This window comes from Podarcis raffonei, chromosome 6 (assembly GCF_027172205.1).
Source record: "Podarcis raffonei isolate rPodRaf1 chromosome 6, rPodRaf1.pri, whole genome shotgun sequence".
NCBI classification, from domain to species: Eukaryota; Metazoa; Chordata; class Lepidosauria; order Squamata; family Lacertidae; genus Podarcis; species Podarcis raffonei.
The window spans coordinates 59,450,420-59,469,434 of record NC_070607.1 but is presented as its reverse complement, the minus strand read 5'-3'; the positions used below and the strand labels follow the sequence as shown (position 1 = coordinate 59,469,434).

Below are 19,015 nucleotides of genomic sequence, written 5' to 3'. Positions count from 1 at the left end.
TTTCCACAGAACATCATCAAAAAAGTGAATGGCCAGAAGTTTGTTTACAAGTTTGTGTCTTACCCGGAGATTTTGAATATGGACCCCTTAGCGGTTGGCAGGATTGAGGGTGATGCCGAGTCTCAGGCGGGCTTGATAGACGTTAGCAATGCTGCAAAGGACGTGGAGAACTGTGGGAAGGAGAAGCCTCAGCCCTGTGCAAAGTCCTCCAGCCGCAATGATTACATCCACTCAGGCCTATATTCTTCATTCACTTTGAACTCCCTGAACTCTTCCTCTTGTGTAAAACTCTTTAAGCCAATCAATATGGAGAACCCGACTGAGAAACCGGTGGAGAGGAAAGGTCCTCAGGATCTGACACCGTCGGTCATAAAATTTGTGACCGTGTCCTCCAAAAAGCTTTCGATCTCCCCCCTCGCCTCTACTGCTCAGCCGCCCTCTACTCTGTCAGCTGCTTCCACTCTCCCTTCTGGCTCAGATGAGAGTCTCCAGGCTTTGGAGTCCCTGGTAACACCGAAAGCTGAGACGTCCACATCCTTGCCATGCTTGACCGCCAATTTCGCCCCTACGCCTCCCGCAGCCTCCATTTCTCCTCCTCTCCAGGTTCCTCCCAGGTCTCCTTTGCCACCTTTAAGTTCTGATCTGGCTATAGACACAGATCCTGAGCCTGTGTCGTGCCAGCAGCTGGAACATTCTCAGAACCAAGTCTTGGAGTTCAAAGAGCAGGGTTCTTCCATGCTAGAAAAGGAGTTTCGTCATAGCCGAACTAGAAAGCCTAAAGGGCTGGAAATTGCTCCCACTCTGGTCATTACTGGCAGTGACCCAAGTCCGCTGGGGATACTAAGCCCTTCTCTCCCTACTGCTTCTCTTACACCAGCACTTTTTTCACAGGTAATCCTGTCTTCCATTACTTCTAAACGAAATCCTGTATATGTGCAAGGAAGCATGGGAGAGAGATGACCTCTTCAGAAGAGGTGTGCTAACTTTTCTAAAGGTTATGAGTGAACAGACAGGGATTTTTCGAAGCTGTATAGAAATCTAACCTGTTGCCTGTGATCAGGTACATAGCTAACCAGACCAAGGTGTGTTTAGTGTAACGTGTACTGATCTTTACATGATGGAGGTAGAGCATAGAGTCAGCTCAGAATGCCTCACATTTCTGGAACTTTTTGGCAAGGGTGGCATGAAAATCATTTGAGAGAGCCAAACTTCCTAAGCTGATTTTTCATGTTTGGATACACGAAAAGCCAATGCAAATGTAATGCTCTTTTTGCAGTGTGTCTGTGCTAGCTTAATTTCAAAGAGAGAAAGTATACAGCAAGGTTAGGTGCATGTTTTTGTTTTTTTTAAATACTTATGTATGGGCTGTGTGAGTACAGCATGAACAGAGCTTAGATGTCAGAAATTAGTTCAGATCACTGTTAAAAGTGGCCATCTTTGCTTGAATCTGTTCTGTCTAGCTCATGTTCAGTTGTAGATTTGCACACATTCACCAAAAGCTATTAAACTTAAGGATTGACTTTCCAAACTTGATCACCTGCTATTTTGGGTGTCTGGTGCTGAAACAACTGCCTTGGCTTCCTTAGAGCGTGGTGCTGATAGTGCCAAGGTTTCAAGTTCGATCCCTGTATGCTGCACATTCCTGCATTGCAGGGGGTTTGCATAGATGATCCTCAGGATCCCTTCCAACTCTACAATTCAATGATTCTAAGCCCAGGTGACCTCGATGGCTTGGAAGTGTTAAATGCTTGCTAGTTATACTGCTGGTAATGGAAATTCAGGTGTTAAAGAGTTTCTTATGTTAAGTTCATATATTAAACTGGTGTTGTGACATTGTTTTGTATGTCTCACAGACGCCTATTTTGCTGACCCCAAGCCCCTTGCTCTCCAGTATCCATTTCTGGAGCACTCTCAGTCCAGTTGCCCCTCTCAGCCCAGCAAGATTGCAAGGTGCTAACACCCTTTTCCAGGTAAGTTCTAGTGGATGACTTCAGAGGTGGAGCTAGCTGCTCTGGCACTCAGAGTGCCGCACATGCTGTGTACCCAGGGGCGGGGTAAGCATCCCAGGGGGGTGGGGGGCGATGTCACCCCCCCTTCAGGGATGACACCAGGGGCGGGCCGCACCCCCCGCAACCCCCTTACTCCACCAATGGATGACTTATGTAAAAGAGCCAACAAGATTTGCAAAATTAGAAATATCTCCTCTTCTTATAGGTTCATTTAGAAGTTCATCTCAATTCAGATGGTTGTCCATTTGAGAAACAAGCCATGGGCTCCTGCGCTCCCTCCTCTTCTGCACAGTTTCACTTTCACTTTGCAGCTTACTGCTGACTTTAGACGCTGTGACAGTGAATCAGAAAACTGTGGTTAACACTTGCACTGCAAACCAGAATTTTTAAAAAGCATGCTATTCCAATTCTGACTTGGAGGGTGAGTGCTAACAATAGTCCATGTAATCCAGACTTTGCAGTACCCTTAGTTCTGGAAGCCTTCCAGTTTAAGCACAATGGACTGGAAAATGTTCTTTTAATGTGTTCTTTTTAGCTTTGTTCTTTTAATGGAAAATCCTTAATGAAACATGGAACATGAGGACAGTGGAGACCTTGTGTTAATCCCGAAGAGTAAGCATAGTTTTGTCATTGGGATAATCCAATGGTAAGATGAGCAAATAATTGTTCGCTCTGAGTGCCACACCCGATTCCTGGTGAAGGATACCATTTAGTGATTGAATAGGAACACATTGAGTATGTTGTTATGTTGTGTACAGTGGTACCTCGGGTTAAGTACTTAATTCTTTCCGGAGGTCTATTCTTAACCTGAAACTGTTCTTAACCTGAGGTACCACTTTAGCTAATGGGGCCTCCTCCTGCTGCCAGAGCACAATTTCTGTTCTCATCCTGAAGCAAAGTTCTTAATCCGAGGTACTATTTCTGGGTTAGTGGAGTGTGTAACCTGAAGCATATGTAACCTGAAGCATATGTAACCCGAGGTACCACTGTACATAAGAGTAATTTTTTTTGTTGTAACCGCCCTGTGATCTTTGGATGAAGGGTGGTGTACAATTTTTTTACTATTATTCAAGCCTTTCAGAAAAATTAAGGTACAGCTTGTATCTTTAATTTGTGTGACGCGGTGTGTACATCAAAATGGCGTAAGTAAATTACTCAGTTCTTGTATATGGATGCTGAGATGAAAGAACCAAGGTTGTGATATGCAGGTTCAGGTATGCGTATGAGATATATATATATATATATATATAGAGAGAGAGAGAGAGAGAGAGAGAATACTCAATGTAATCTACAGCAAACTTTGAAGCTTGAAGTGGCATTTATATATTATGTGCTGGCAGGAGCTAAGAACAGCTGTCCAAAGCTGCTTTTTAAAAAGGTTTTCCAGTTGATCTGTTAATGGGCAGAAGAAAAAAATAACAATCTCACAAGCATTTTGGAGTAAAAGAATTCAACCCAGGATAGCCTTTTATCTCAGTCATGTACTGTAGTCAAAAGTGGCCCAGTGAAAACGCCCTCTAGTGACAAACTGTTATAGTACCATTTTAGAAAAACGGAGGCATTTGTCGCCACGTCATCTTTGGTGGCTTTGCTCCCCTGATTCGTTTCTGTAAATCATTTTACAGTGTGAGTAGTGAACTGAAAAGGCAAGTATGAACAGACTTGAGCTTCTTAGAAATGGTAATGTTAAATTGTTAATTATTCTGCTGAAATGAATAGTCTCAACACACCAGCTATCGGTGGAAAAGATAAATGCTAGTGCACAGAAAACTTTTTACACTGGTGCAATCTTGGCATCTGTTTCTGTTTTTCAGTTTCCATCGGTGCTGAATACTCATGGACCATTTACGATTTCCGGAATGGACGGGCCCTCCACTCCTGGGCCTTTCTCCCCAGATTTGCAGAAGACATAGGGTATGGCCTTCTGGGAAAAGGACAGGTGGAAATCAAGATAAAGTGGTTTCATCGAAATGATGGAATCTGGTTTTCAATATGGGGTTTGCAATTCCACAGAGACGATATGAACAGGCTTGGTTTTTTTTGCTATTCCCGGTTTAAATGCCTTTTCAAAAATTCCTTTCAAGACATAAGGGAATTTTTATGGAAACGCCTTAATTGGAGACGGTTCTCCAAGATCACTTTTCTCACCTGGTTCTTCTGATTTAAGAAGGCTTCTCTTGGTAAAGGGATTTTTCTTGAGGGGGGTGGAATGCAATGATTGACTCTGCAGCAGCTGATACCAGTCACAACTTTCCTTTTTGACTGGTAACCTTTTGCCCCTTTGCTTCTTGTATAACCTATCAAAATATTAATCTCCATTGGAAGCTGGCATTCCAAGAAATACTTGGAAATTTTTTGTTTTTTTTTAAGGCTTGTTTTAGGGTTGATAATTTCTCTATTAGTAATGCAGGAATGCTGTACGAAAATATATTATCTCTTTGTAAGAGGAAACTTTTCAGGAGCATTTTATAGTGATATAGAAGAACTGGGCAAAATTTTAAGGGTGTTGCCTGTAAATAGAGAAGATCTAGTTGTGTATCCTTTAGCCAAAATTGTTGATTCATCTCCAGAGAAATGCATAGCACATGGAATGAATGAATCGTTTTGGTCTTTAGAAATATTTGGATGTTTTACGTCTGATGTTGCTTGGTAGGTTTAAAAAACAAAACCCTGATATTTAAAGAAGCACACCATTCTAATTGCAGATCTTGGCAACTGATGTTTTGTGGCATTGGGGTTACCATATATCTGATATGCTGTGTGTGGTGTTGTCTTGATGCTTGATAAGGTCGTATGTAGATCTGACATTTGAGCAGTGAATGTTTGCTTGTATTCTATTATTTTATTCTCCCCTGTCCCCTTTCAACAAATAAGGTATCCAGAGAACAGTCAGTGCTGCTCTTGGCCCCTGATACCTCTGGGTGATCCACTTTTCTTTTTGGCCACACTCTCACTCGGATTTAAGGTTTGAGCATGTTGATGCTCCTAAAAGTAGAAATAATGTGTGGTTATTTGAAAGTGTTCCTGTTGATGAGGAGGGTGTGAGTGGGAAAGGGCAAGGTGGTGTGGGCTGCTTTATAGCCTGAAAGAGCTAAAAGCTGCTTTCAGACTGCACTTAATCTTGCAGCAAGGGAGTGGTTAAACCATACTTGAACTGTTCTTGGATGTCTCCACTATGAGGATAGTTTAGATGTAATTTGGTGGTCATGTCATGCTGGCTTCTTGATGAGGCGGTCTGGCTTATATGACTGGAAATTGAAAGTATGATGGGAACCTGGATAGATGTTTACAGCTTTAGTTGTTATCTCTCTGTAGAAAGAGATGCATTGAGAGGCATAGTATTTCTGCATAAGTGCTACCCTTATTTTCTAGATTTGGGCCAAAGTCCCGAAAGTACCACAAGACCTGTAGCATCACATAGCTATTTGATGGAAAGGTAAGATAAATACCAGGAATGGTGTTTGGCAGGGTTTTGCTTTAAAAAAAAAAAATTTGGGAAGTGTTGACCAGCTACTTATTAAGGACTAAATACAATTTCCCACCGCAATTTTAATGATGACTTTTAGTAGTCTTCAGAAGCAGAGAGCTTGAAAAGGAAGCAACTATTTGAAATGGTACCTCCAGTGCAAGATTAAACCTACTGGATTTGAGAGAAGCTTGAAATGCTGTGTTTTGCATCCATCCCATTCTTTAAGATCAGCAGGGGACTTGAGCACAGTCATCCAGGTGCTTCTGCAAAATCTCTGTTAATTTCAAAATATGTACCTATGTATGAGAGTCCCCTAGGGCTGAGTACCATGCTAAAGGAGAAGACATTGGCTGCCCCCCCCCCACGTCCACTGAAATACCGTACATAAACTAAATTTCTCCTTCTCCCATAGAGTTTGCGATGCACCATTCACAAGAACAGTCAGAAGTTAATTTCTTGGACTGCCCTTCCAAAACCACTTCTGGTAAGAGGAAAGGAATGGTGTAATATAGCTTAGAACCCAAAGAGACAGCAGGAGGTGTGTTCTTGTCTGTTACTGAAGGTGCATTGCTGTCATTCATTTTCCAGACGTGATCAGCTAAGTCATTTGAAAGGTCCATGTCTGTTGTGCCTAAATTGAATGTGCAATATTTCCATATATTCTGTTTAATGCAGACATGCAGAAAAATAGCTGCAAGTAGTAAGTGAGAGGAGGCAACCTGCGTTCCCGAGTTTGCACAGGGGTTTGTATTCTGCCTCATGGGCTAAAGTAATGACAGCACTTTTTAATAGCAGCCAATCTAGGCTGGCTGCTTTTGGCATATGTATTGGGGGTAGGAGAGAAGTCAGAGTGAGGTTTTGTTTTGCTTTACATTTCTTCTTGAGCACTAAAGGAATGCAATTAAACTATTTTTTCTTTTGTCTTCTTTGTCCCATCACCAAAGGAAACAGGCAGGGTATCTTTCGTCAAATATTTCTTGTGTGGTATATGGTGCACCTGTGCCGTATGTATATTTAAAAACATGTAAGTGAACCAAAGTTGGGCCATCTTGGTAGCAGTTTTGTTTATCCAGGTTTCACAATCTAGCCCCACCAGTCTCAAAAAGACGCACTGTTGTATGCTGGCTTGTTATACTGGGCTGAGGTATACATACACCTATTGCTCTTCTGTTTCAAGTGATTTGATAGAGCTCTGTGGCTTCATTTTGTGGAGGCTTTGCTTTTCTATTTGGTCTTGACTAGCTCTCTGCTTCATCCTTGACATGGTAGGTTGTTGGAGGGCTTACAGCAAACAAGTGTCTCGTGCTTTTAGCCACTATGCTACAGCACCCTCCCTCCACCCCAGTGCCACCTTTGAAGGGTGGAATTGGTGCAGCTCTATTCTGTCAGTGATCCAAGTGCTAGTAGAATTGGGATTTAATGCTGCAAGGTTTCAAAAGAGATAACCAGCTAATATAGATATTTTGTATTTGTGTTTCAGCCAGTTCCAAGGTTGGACAGATCTTTTTACTTTCATGCATGTTCTCTTTTAGTTTTGTTTTTTGATGTGTTGAAAACTTTTTAATTTTCACAAGAAGTTTTTCTTATGCTTTCAACTGTGTGCAAACTTAAGTTAGGGTCTGATCTAACTTTAAATGCTGGATGTTATATTTGTGTGTGTGTGTGTGTGTGTGTGTGTGTGTGTGTGTATGCAGAAAAGAAAATAACCAGGTGTGTCACCGAGTTAAGGGAGTTAACTGTTTCTTATTTGGGAGTTATTTGGGAGAGAAGAGCAATCCTGATTTGTATTCTGCATACTATGTTGGCATGAATTGGTGTCCGATTGCTCTTTACCTCATTCGCTCAGTTTTGGCAGTCTTTGGGGTAGCCTAAATCATTCATTGTATCTGCTAGAGTTATATTGTTGCCAACCGTTTTATTGCCTTTTGAAGTATCTAATTGCATGTAAGCACTTGTTCACACAGCACATCTTTGTATTGTAGCAAGAGGGCTGTTGTTTGTTTTTAAAACAGAAAGAGTGATTAAGGGATGCCCAAGAAACTAAATGTTGTTTTTAAAGTTCTGAGTAAGCAAAAAGGACTTCCTTCTCTTACCTTGTGTCAGTTCCCCCAAGCACATGTATTGGATTTCAGCCGCCATTCACAGTCATCACACCAAATTTTACAGTAGTTGAGGTTGAAACAGATTGTGAGAGGGCGCAATGAACCCATTATTATCTTTGATTCTATGTTGAGATTCCTGCATTGCACGGGGTTGGACTAGAAGACCCAAAATTCTGTGATTCTAAGAAATGCCAGAGAACTTTAAATTCTCCATGGCTGTTAACGACAACATAAATAGTATCAGTAAGCCACAAGGGAATGACCTAATCTAGTGCTGCTGAACACAACAACTCCTAATCTTGCCAATGTCTACAGCCTTTTTTTCTTGTGGAGAAAGCATTAGGCTGATGTCTGTGGCCCTGGAGAAAAGTGTAATGTGGTCCTTAAAGGGCTCAAGGTAGAGGAGAGTATTTAACACAGTCATTTGCAAAGTGAAACTGAAGTACAATTAATGGATTGTGGCCTGATTTGGAAACGCATCTTCTCCCCCCCCCCCCAGGGGCTGTAGTGGTTAGATCTATCTTAAAAGATGGATGGATAATATTTGATTACCTTGTATTGTGCTTTGCTTTTTTTTGCTTTTCACATGTTGTGTATCATATTTGGTAGTTGCTTGGAGATGCTTGGGTAAAGTTACTAATAATCTTAACAAAAGGTGATAATTCCCAGCTTGCTAAACCATAGCTTAGCAGCATGACTATTTCACTGCTTGCTTCTTGGTTTAATAAAGCAATGTTTAGCTGTTGCATCCCAAATGGGGAACTGAATGTTCACCCCGATCTTAAACCATCTTCAAACTCTAGTTTAATATCCTGGCTAGTAAATCAACATTAAACCACAATTCCCCATTTTTGACATAACAGCTTGCTGTGGCCGGAGCACACAGTTTTGTCATTTGTTCCCCAGCTACTGAACAGTGGTTTAAGCAAGCTGCGAACTCCAAAATGGGCCAGTATCTGCTTTGATATATATATTAATGCTTTCTTCCCTTTAATTCAGGGCTGGGCAGTGCCACAATAGGAATTATGCAGAAATGATCAGGGCTGGCTAACCATTTTGGTCTCAGAGCTTCTCACAGAAGATCAGCGAGTAGCCAAAATCCTGCTGAATCCTGCTAAAAGGTCTATGTAATCCAACGTCTTATCTCCCCCTGCATAGCTAAATGGGTGCTACAGAAAGTCCAAAAGCAGGAACTTAGTGTTGCTTCTAACAACTGATATTTGGTGACAGCTTTTCCCTGAAAGGAGAAGACCCTCCCTCTGTTTCATGAATTGATCTGATTCCTGCTTTAAAGCCATCGGCCATCAGAACATCTTGTCACCGTGAGCTCCGTAACGTAAGTGGAGCACTGTATTAATAACTGGAAGCTTTTCTTTTCCCATTTGGGAGTCTTTAGAAAGTCTCTCTTTGGGAAGCTTTGTGTAATCAGAGGAGCAAGTAGTGAGTTGAATGCACAGGTTTTCTAGCTGGTCCTTCTTGAGTGGTGAGATTTCTTTGGGGAAATGTTTTGAAACTGTGGCTTGGTCTTGCTGTTCAGTTGCACCACTTTTAAATGCTACATACTAGAAGTTTTTTGTTTGTTTTTTATCTACTCTTTCAAACTTGTATAGAAAAGTCTTGTTCTAAAGTATTTTTAAAATAGTGTTTGTATTTTTTATAGCAGTGTTACCAGATGGCCTTATGTACGTCACAGTGTGGGTACAGTAGCATAATTCATGCATTTCCCCCCCTCTATATTTGTATTCGTAAATAGTATGCTCATGTGTATCTAAGAATACGCAAAAGTTAGAGGCTTGGGAGCTAATGAGAGAGGCTAGAACATAGTGCTCTAGCATGAAATACTTGGCAAATGAAAAAAGCCAGAATTAATATTGTGAAGGAGCAGATGACTTTACATAAATTCCAGGACTCCAAAATGCTTCAATGTTCTGTTTTTCTGTCAGGACACTATCTAGTCCATAAACAGACCCCTGTGTTGCAATATAGACAAGCTGAACAATATAACACAACACGATGGCCAATAACAATGGCACTAGACACTATTTACAGACTAATACAAATGATCAGAAATTACAACCAAAGTCTCTCAATCTTCTTCACCAGTCACGGTGGAATAATTCAAAAGTTTGATATATACATAATCTGTCGCTAAATATCACCGGAATAGAGTTTCTGGATAACCAATCTGTTTTGTTCAATGCTTCATCAGCCAATCTTGATCAATTCTTCATCAGCCAGACTTGTAAGAATTAATATGAGAAGGATGCAGTTCAATTTCTTAACAAGCCAGTCTTACATGTAAGCAAATATAAACGCTGTAGAAAATATGCTCTGGATCAGTGCTCATATGATACTGGCTTGGCTGATGAAGCATTGAATGAAACAGATTGGTTATCCGGAAACTCTGTTCCGGTGATATTTGGTGACAGATTATGTATACAGTGGTACCTCGGGTTAAGTACTTTATTCGTTCCAGAGGTCCGTTCTTAACCTGAAGCACCACTTTAGCTAATGGGGCCTCCAGCTGCTGCCGCGCCGCTGGAGCACAATTTCTGTTCCCATCCTTAAGCAAAGTTCTTAACCTGAGGTACTATTTCTGGGTTAGCGGAGTCTGTAACCTGAAGTGTATGTAACCCGAGGTACCACTGTATATCAAACTTTTGAATTATTCTACTGTGACTGGTGAAGAAGATTTAGAGACTTTGGTTGTAATTTCTGATTATTTGTATTAGTCTATAGATAGTGTTTAGTGCCATTGTTATTGGCCTTCGTGTTGTGTTATATTGTTCAGCAGGACACTATCTAGTGCATTGGTTTTCAGTTGGTGGGTTAAGAGTCATTACCATGATGGGAGACTTGATCTGAAGCTGGCTGCACCATATAAATATATGGTAAAAATTAAGGACGGTATCCATCAAATGAGTTCTGTTAGTGCCATGGAGCTACCTCTCAGAGGACTTAGGGAACCCCCAAAACAGATTTAGGGGGCATCAGAGGGGAAGCAGGAGAAGTTTTGTAGCACAACGAAGTCCTTGCACAAACAATTACTTCATTGGATGCCACCCAGGGGGATGGGTTTCCAAATGCATGTTTGAGGTAATGCTATGTCTGAAAAGGCTTGAGGACTCCTGGTCCTAGTGCATTTATAGGCACCATTTTGTGGCAGGAGGAACAAGTTTGGAGGCTCCTGATGAGTTTCAGGTGGTGGCTCTGGGATTTCAGTGAACAGTACTTTTCAGATCTGAGCCTTCCATCTCTTTTTGTTTGGGTTACACCTGTTTTAAGATGGCAGAGCATGTTCCTGCAATTGCCATTTTACTTATAAGTTCATGCACTATTGATTTCTCTCTCCCCCCCCCCTAAATGACTGCTGTTCCTAGAGCAGAGTCTCTGCTTTTGCTCAGTTCTGGCATCAAAAGTAGAACTGTCTTGAGTCTTCAAGGGCTCCAACTGGTTATCCCCCAAGCAGACCAATGCAGGGAAGAGCACTGGCAGTGGATTACGCTAGGTCCTCAGGTTATTGTTGCTTACAAGAAGTAACAGAGCAGGTTTACAGAAGGGAAAGGGCTTTCTTATTTTAGCTCCCTTTGGGAATAAATTCCCTGTTCTTCTCCCAAGGCCTTTGTGCGGCTGGTTGTAGAGAAAATAAAATTGGCTCTAGCTTCTACCAGGGAAGTACTCATTCTAGTACAGAGGACCTTGGGCTGCATGTGTGTTCTGCAATATGCATGCAGTCTCAAACATGGAAGGGACTGTGTTGGTGCATCTTAGAATGGATGCAATATATGAGCCTCCATGTGTGGAAGGTTTGGCTGGCTAAACAGGATTTATTTGGAAAATAAGTGAATTTAGCTGGGTGAGAGTAGGTTGTTGATGTTTTGTTCCCATTTTTTTAAAAAAAACTGAAAATCTGTACCATTTGATATATATCCAGTATGTTAATGCCATTCTGTAAAATATTGCTGATATGTAATGCAATTGCATAATAGCCAAAGTTCTAAGTATGTTCTCAGTGTTATTGTTTTGACTATATAAGCACCTCTGGGTAAGATATGAGGGAGGCCTTCAAAATGTTAACAGGTTAGAAAAGGAAGAAAAATCTGCCTCTTAAGAAACAATTTTATTACAGGAGTATAATTCTCGGTCAAAAGCTAGTCTTAAAAGTCTTCAAGAAACTGTACAGTGATGCCATTTTTGTGGATTGGTTTGCTATTAAAAGTCGGTATATATTGGCTGTTGCACATCCAAACATAATGAAGGTCTTTGCTGCAAAATCAGGTGACTATTTTCTATTGCTTAGACTTTTGTGCAAAAAAGGTTTAGGGTAATCTTTTTTTTTTAAAAAAAAGAAAAGTTTGGAGGAAGCATTGCTTATTTTGTTTAAGAACTGACAGAGGGATATGTTTTGTATAATAATGCAAGATGGCTTTAAACAGTGTAGCAAATCATGTTAATATGTGCAACCAGACTTGCAAAATAATTGTATTTTTTTAAATAAATATTTTTTAACAAATGTCATTATTTGGAGTGTTACTCTTCTGCAGTGGAAAGAAGTTGTCACTGCAGTTCAGTTATAATAGCCATTTGACTCTGGATTCTTGAAATAGAGGTAGCAGCAGTGTAATCACCAAGCATTGTCTGAACCGTGTAATATATCAATGTAGATGTGCCTCTTCTCTATCAGTAGTGATGGTACCATTCTCAAAGATCTGAATGTATTCAAATGCCTATTCATTGCTAAGTACTGTTCTAGGTTTCTCAGCCACAGCTGTAGCACTGTAAGCAAAAATAGATTGGTGGCATCGTGGTACAATTTGAGAAACCTGCTTTGGAAGAAACAGACTGAACCTCCTACTTTCTTTTTGCTTTCTGGCATTTGAAGTATCTGCAACTATTAACCCATTTGTGGTTTGAAGAACATGAATAGCAAGGAAATCAGACTGGAGAAGCAAATTTAAGAGACCGAGGCTATTTACAAACCATACATTTAAAACACCTCCTGTCCCAGATAATAATGGAAACTGTAGTTTAACAGTGCTGGGAAGTATAGCTTTGAGGGTAAACCACAGTGCCTAGGATTTTGGGGTGTTTTAAAGGGATGATGTGTATACAGCCGTTCAGTGCCAGTTTACTACAGTTTTCTGCTTGAATTAAATTACCCCCAAAAAAGTTTCCTTTTTCGTAGAGCCCAATACCTTAAAGCTTTAACTCAGATTTTCTGCATTCATGTCTCTTGCCTTGCACCCGTGGTGCATCTGAAACAGTTCAAGAGAATTTATCAAGGTTCCAGTTTTCTAACTGATATTTCCTGAGCAGGCACATGTGTTGTTTTTGTAGTTATTTTTAGCTATTACAGCAATATTTTTTCAAAATTGAGATGAAAACGTATACTTATGTAGTTCATACACCTTTTCAGTTACAGAAGCTATACCTATTTAGTAGAATAATTGTAAAATTATGCTTGTTTGTCTTTCTCTCTACACTTGAAAGGATTAACTTTCTATAAAGTTGAATTGAAAGAATTAACTTGAAAGAATTAACTTTCTATAAAGGCTGCTAGCTACTGGGATGAACAGTGATGCTGCAGTACATGTAAAGTGTCTATGCTTGTTAAAAAAGTAATGAAGTAGGTATGGATTAATTGCATGTGAGGTGTAACCTCAAAATAAGCCAAATCGGGAATGCAACTTTTACTCCTGCTGTTAACACAATGGTTGCTATCAGATGCAACAGCAAAGCATGGTTTGCCATAAACAAGCAGGTGTAATTTTTGCTCAAGCATGTTCTTCATGTGCACAGTGGAATGAAATTAAAAGTCCCCACTGCTGGTTTATGGCAAATGATATTTTGCTGTTTCACCCACACCTGGTAAACCATGGCTTGCTGTAAAGCAGCATGAGAACTCTATATTCTTGCAGTGCTAACATTCTGTTAAAGACAAATTATATTGTTGCTCAGGTTCACATGAGAAATACAATGTTTTGCTTAATCAGATTAAGGTCTACCTGGTTCTGCCGCCTTGTCCAAGAATCCTAGGGAGCAGTTGTTGTAGGTAGTCCACTGGAAAAGGCTGTGGTCCAACACACACATATATAAACTTAGAGCACAAGATGACACAAGCTCTGTAATCAAGGCGGGTATATTTTAAGGATTGGACAACATGGAAATCAAAGATGAGGGTGCATACCCATGCAACATAGCAATTGAAGTCAAATGACAACAGAAAAATTCAGTATAATGCACAATTTTGAAATGAGCAGTGCAACAAGCTTCTAGGGGGAAATAGCTCTACTTGAGTGAAGTTGCTGGGTCCCATCTTAGTTACTCCACGAGTTCATGCGACAAGAGCAATCACATTAAACATTCCTTTATATATACACACACATGTATATCTATCTGTGGGACAGAAATTGCAACAAAGCCAGCTCAAGTTTGCTAAAGCTAAGTTTTAAACTATCCCAATACCTTCTCTCTTTAGAACAGTCAAGAACATGGCTGCCTTCTTAATATTCAGTACCTCTCAAGTTCTGCTTCCGGAAGGCACCTCATTATATTGCACAAATGGAAGAGACTTGATGTTTGGCTTCATGTACTTCAAAATTTTCATACTTCATGGGTAAAGCTGTCCCATCAACAGAAGTAGCCTACAGGTCTCCTGTTCCTTCTACTGTACTAATTGTGAACCGTCAGTATATTCTGGTTCCACTGAACTCAACCCACCATTAGTTTCACTGTACCTTTCCCACTGACCTGGCATTTCCGCCATGTGAAATCCCATCTGCAGATGCACAAAACTTGAATACTTCAACCTGGGTGATGCAGTATTTTTTTAAAAAATAAAATTCTGGATGCCTGTTGTACAGCATCAGTGAATAGAGTTCATAATGCTGCAGCAAACATTTTGCAACTTGATCAAATTAGAAATATCTACAGTTGCCTCTTGGTTTGCAGTGAATGAACTTTAGGAAGGCTCCCGCCACCCCCAAGGTTCTAAAGTGACAGGAATACACCTTTCACTGCCTGTGTTCCTGAAGGGATATGGGAGGTTACCAGAGGAGTTAAACTTTCACATGTCAAGATTCCAGCCCTTCTAGTCTTCATTCTTGCTACAGTGATTCTTCTCTAGTGACGGACCGACTGGCTGATGTGAATGAGTTGTAACCGACAAGTCTAAGAATAGAAAATCCAGGTAGTTTTAAACCAGACGGTAAGAGCAAATCTTTCTTTTGGTTGGTGTGACGGTGTGCTTGATCCAAATACAAACTCACGGCTTCCTTTAACTCTGATAAAGTCCAGGTTCTTCCATTGATGGTGGTGGCTTGTCCGGTGACAGATCCAGATCTGCAAAACAAGATTCCTCTCAGCAGCCATTAAGAAACGAAACAGCCGGTGGATGAGCTTTGACTTTTAAGGTGGATGTCATTGGCAGGCTATGTATCTTCTACACAACCATGTGCACACATCAAAGAGAGCTATGTTTAGCTCTCTGCATGTTCTAAGACATGCATTTCCATTTCACTTTTCTTGGTTCACTGTGTCTTTGTGGCACTGCACTGGGTGCTTCAGAGTCTTGCCTACAATTGGCTCTTAATCGGGTCGCGGGGTGAAGCTGCTCCGTTAGCTTCCCATCAGGTGGGTCACTCTTGTTTACTGCAGGAGGGTGGCGAGATCGTGCGGAAATCGGCGTGGCATGAACGCACCAGTGGAGCCAATCTGGTGCTCCTACCAGTGCATTTGCACTGTGTCCACTGCCTCATCCATCTCTCTCCTGGTAAGCAATAGCAACCCACCTCTTAGGAAGCTAGCCAGTGGCTCTGCCCCCACCTGGTGAGCCACTTCAGCTCATAATGGGACATTTGCTACTACTTGCATAATACATTCTACACTTAACTCAGTTGAGCTCATATCTCTTTATCTGGAAAAACAATGGACTTAATACACTGTAGTAAGATGCTCATGTTGACAGCAGCTGTGTGCAGATGCAACAAGAAGTGGAAATAGGATTAGTTTAACCATCCTATGTACAAAGCACAAAGTGCACCTGCTCTGCTCCTCCCTTAACCAAGCAGGGAAAGTTCATGGAACCACTGGGTGCAGCCCAAACTCTGGTTTGTTTTGGGGAGAATAAAGCCACGACTGGGAAGGCAGGAACAAGCCTTGGCTTCAGATCATGGCTTATTTGTTTTCATGCTACAAGTGCTGGTACAGATGCAAAGCTACACCAGCTGTCTTCTGCCATGACTTAGATTGTCATTTTTGAATTATTGGTTCTACCGAGACTGCAATTTTGTATTCTCTATTGGTGAGTTGACAGCTTTGCAGCCTGTTTTCCCCATTCTACAGGGTGAGTTGTGTGCACCAGCATGTAACGTGTGGGTAAAACAAACCATGTTTATTTAGCTGTTATTGCATTGATATCCTACTTCTCCCCCAAAGAGCTGGAGGGTGGTGTACATGGCTCTCCCCCTCGCCATGTTAGCCTCCCAAGAACCCTGAGAGGTAGGCTGGGCTGAGAGTTGATTACCGGCCCAAGGTCACCCACTTAGTGAGCTTCTTGGCTGAATGGGGGATTTGAACCCTGGTCTCTCATGTGCAAGTGCAGCACCTTAACCGCTACCTCCCAGCTTAGGATTTTAGAGCAGGCTGGCTAATCTGTGGCCTTCAAGATGGTGTTGGGACTACACCTCCCATCACCCCCCAGTGTCCGCCATGCTGGCTGGGGCTGTTGGGAGTTGAATTCCCAACATTCCCAGGATGCCACATTGGCTACTCCTGGCTTTGAAATGTTGAAGTCTGTTTGCAGCTTAAGCAAGGAAAGCTGACTCATGCTTGTTTTTAAAAATTGATTTAGCACCTTTTAAGCTCTTCCTCCACCCCCACTTTCCTGCTATATTGTTTTTAAAAAGTGCTTTATTTCACCCCTTAGCCACTTTGTCCAACAGTAAAGAAAGTAAAGTTCGGGGTGCCAGACAGATCATTGTGGGCCAAGCCAGGCAGGAAGAACAGGCAGGAAGCAGCTGTAAAGCAAACACTTCCTTGCATTTTCTCCTTGGAGCAAGACACCCTGGCTTGCTTTGCACTAATGTCGTACCCCCCTCTTCCATTCTTTTCAGAAGTGTGGAAGGAAGGGGGAGAGGTTGGGATAATGGGCTGGCAGTCCTTACCTGATTGGGGTTGAGGGTGCATCCTGTGGGAAAACAGAAGGAAGATGTAGAAAATGAAGGCAAAGGCTCCAAAGATGGTCCCACACACTAGGAAACTGTAACTGCCCTGGTCATGAATGATCTGTCGCAAAAGAAAAACAGCAAGGTTCAGGGCAGCCTTCGCACCTAATGAGAGCCACACATTGCCTTGAATGGGTCTGGGAGCCAGAGGAATAACGTCAGAGTGCACCAGCCATGCTGACGGGGGTTGGATAGGATCCATTTCCCATGAGTGGGCTGTTTCAGACAGATTGTCTGACCTTCAGAGAAAGCAGCAGATGCCATCTGTTTCCCTAGGGTGTCTACCTGCCAGAAAACCTATCTCAGAAGGGAAAGAGCAGGAGTTCAAGAAATGTACTGCCCAGCTTTCAACTGCAAAGGTGTCTTGAGCCACTCTATGCAACGCCTTGATTCAAAACACAAAAACTTTGTTTTCACCCACTGGATGAGGAGGCTTTCTGTCAAGAAATTTGCTCGAGTTAAATCTCTGTGTGATTTCTTAATTTGGTATCCTGCCCTTCCTCCTAGCAGTTCAAGGTAATACACGCCGTTCTTCTCCTACCCCACTGGTGGAGGAAGGGGGGTGCGGGGTGTGTGGTCCGCCCTAGGTGTCATCCCTGAGAGGGGGTGACATCGCCACAGGTGGCACCCCCCTGGTGGGACAGAGGTGGATATAGCCATTGCACCCCTGTGGGATGCTCGCCCCGCCCCCGAGTGCATAGCATGTGGGCCGGTCCAGGTGCTGGAGCAGCTAGCTCCGCCTCTGTCCTACCCCCCCAGCTTTATCCTCACAACCACCCTGCAAAGTAGGTTAGGCTGAGCGAGAAAGACTGTCCCCACCCCAAATGCCACTGAGGGATTTGAGCACACACCACGGTGCCTTCCTCAAGGGTTTGAAAGAAGGCAAGACGGAGAAGCTGGACAAGTGCATCCTCCCAAGCCGGGGCATGCTTAAAATACCACCCAGGGTTCTATGCTGCAGGACAGATGACATGAGGATAGCTGCAGGTTGCATGTTCTGCCACGAGAGGCCCCCAGGTGATAGCCGTCATGAGTAGTACTGCATACACTTTGCATACAGCAGATAAGAGATTCAGTCCAGTTAAAAGTGGCAAGGGGTGTGGACTAATTCCTATGGAGACCCCAGAGAGCTGCAAACAATCCTGGCCTAGGTAGACAAAGTGCCTTGGCAGAAGGTTGCTTCCTCTGTTCCTTTCACACTTTATTAGAAACAGATCACTTGCCCTTTGCTTCAGAACAAGCCTGGCTTTCTAAAAACTCCAGAAAACCATGAGCAGCATTTCCATACACGGTGAGTTCCTTCTTGCAGGAGTATTTGGATGGAGACAGCCATTAACATTATGAAGCATGTCAGGACAGTGGTGGGACACACAGGGTTGTAGCCAAAGCAGTGCTAAGCAATGTATTCCATTAGCACAGTGGAGCTTCTCCTGCTTACCTTCCCAGATCTGCCCGCAATCTGCGCTGAGTTTTTCCCCAACCCCCTGGTAAAGATGTGGGGAGGGCATGGGGTGCAGACAGAGGGAGGAGAAGTTGCATTGCACAAGTCTAAATCCTTGCACTAATGGAACAAGTACACAGGATATCATCCATGCTTTGCATGCACAAGGTCCCAGGGTCAATTGCTGGCTTCTGTAGATAAGGTTGGGAAAGTCTCATGTTGAGCTGCTGGACCATGGATGGGTAACCTGCAGATATTCTGGACTCCCAACTCCCATCATACGTGGCCACCAGCCGTGCTGACTAGGGATAACTGAAGATGGTCAGAAATTGTGGGAACTAGAATCCAACCATAGTTGGAGGGCCACAGAGCATCAGAAGCCTGTTGGATCAGACCGATGTACCATCTAATCCAAAATCCTCTTTCCCCACAGTGGCCCACCAGATGCTCATGGGAAACCAGCAAGCAGGTTCTCTGCCCTATTGTAGACAATACTGAACTGGTGCTCTAGCTGATGGCCCTGAGAATCAGTGTCCTAAGCACTGACCAACAGAAAGCTTATGCCCAGCAGGGCGTTGGTGGATTTTGCACACTTACCGACCCTACCAGCAACTGCAGAACCATTTCTCCAATACCTGCTCCTGTCACCAGCACAGTAGTGGCACAGCCTGGAATGAAAGTGGCACCACGTTACACTTTTTGCAAGAAGCAGATAAGGAAGACTGAACAGATGCAGCAAGATGCACATGTCCCATCTTTAAGAGATTTCT

At 42.5% G+C, this 19,015-nt stretch overlaps 2 protein-coding genes across 4 annotated transcripts in view; one reads left to right on the top strand and one right to left on the bottom strand.

Annotated features, from left to right (window-relative positions):
- The window catches only part of ELK4 (ETS transcription factor ELK4), a 35,068-nt gene that overhangs the window by 8,726 nt on the left and 7,327 nt on the right, over window positions 1–19,015 (top strand). Inside the window, exons 3-6 of one of the 2 annotated variants that reach the window (XM_053393329.1) lie at window positions 10–891; window positions 1,854–1,970; window positions 3,824–3,923; window positions 18,679–18,849. In XM_053393329.1, coding sequence (XP_053249304.1) covers window positions 10–891; window positions 1,854–1,970; window positions 3,824–3,922 — 1,098 coding nt within the window. In that variant the 3' untranslated portion in view covers window position 3,923; window positions 18,679–18,849. Of the gene's footprint in view, window positions 1–9; window positions 892–1,853; window positions 1,971–3,823; window positions 3,924–18,678; window positions 18,850–19,015 lie in introns of those variants that run through there. The other variant, XM_053393330.1, reaches the window with a different exon arrangement.
- MFSD4A (major facilitator superfamily domain containing 4A) overlaps window positions 13,704–19,015 on the bottom strand; it is a 50,656-nt gene continuing 45,344 nt past the window's right edge. For both annotated transcript variants that reach the window (XM_053393328.1, XM_053393327.1), the window contains exons 8-10: window positions 18,843–18,913; window positions 16,745–16,865; window positions 13,704–14,921 (exon numbers count right to left, since the gene is read on the bottom strand). In XM_053393328.1, coding sequence (XP_053249303.1) covers window positions 14,857–14,921; window positions 16,745–16,865; window positions 18,843–18,913 — 257 coding nt within the window. In that variant the 3' untranslated portion in view covers window positions 13,704–14,856. The remainder of the gene's footprint in view (window positions 14,922–16,744; window positions 16,866–18,842; window positions 18,914–19,015) is intronic.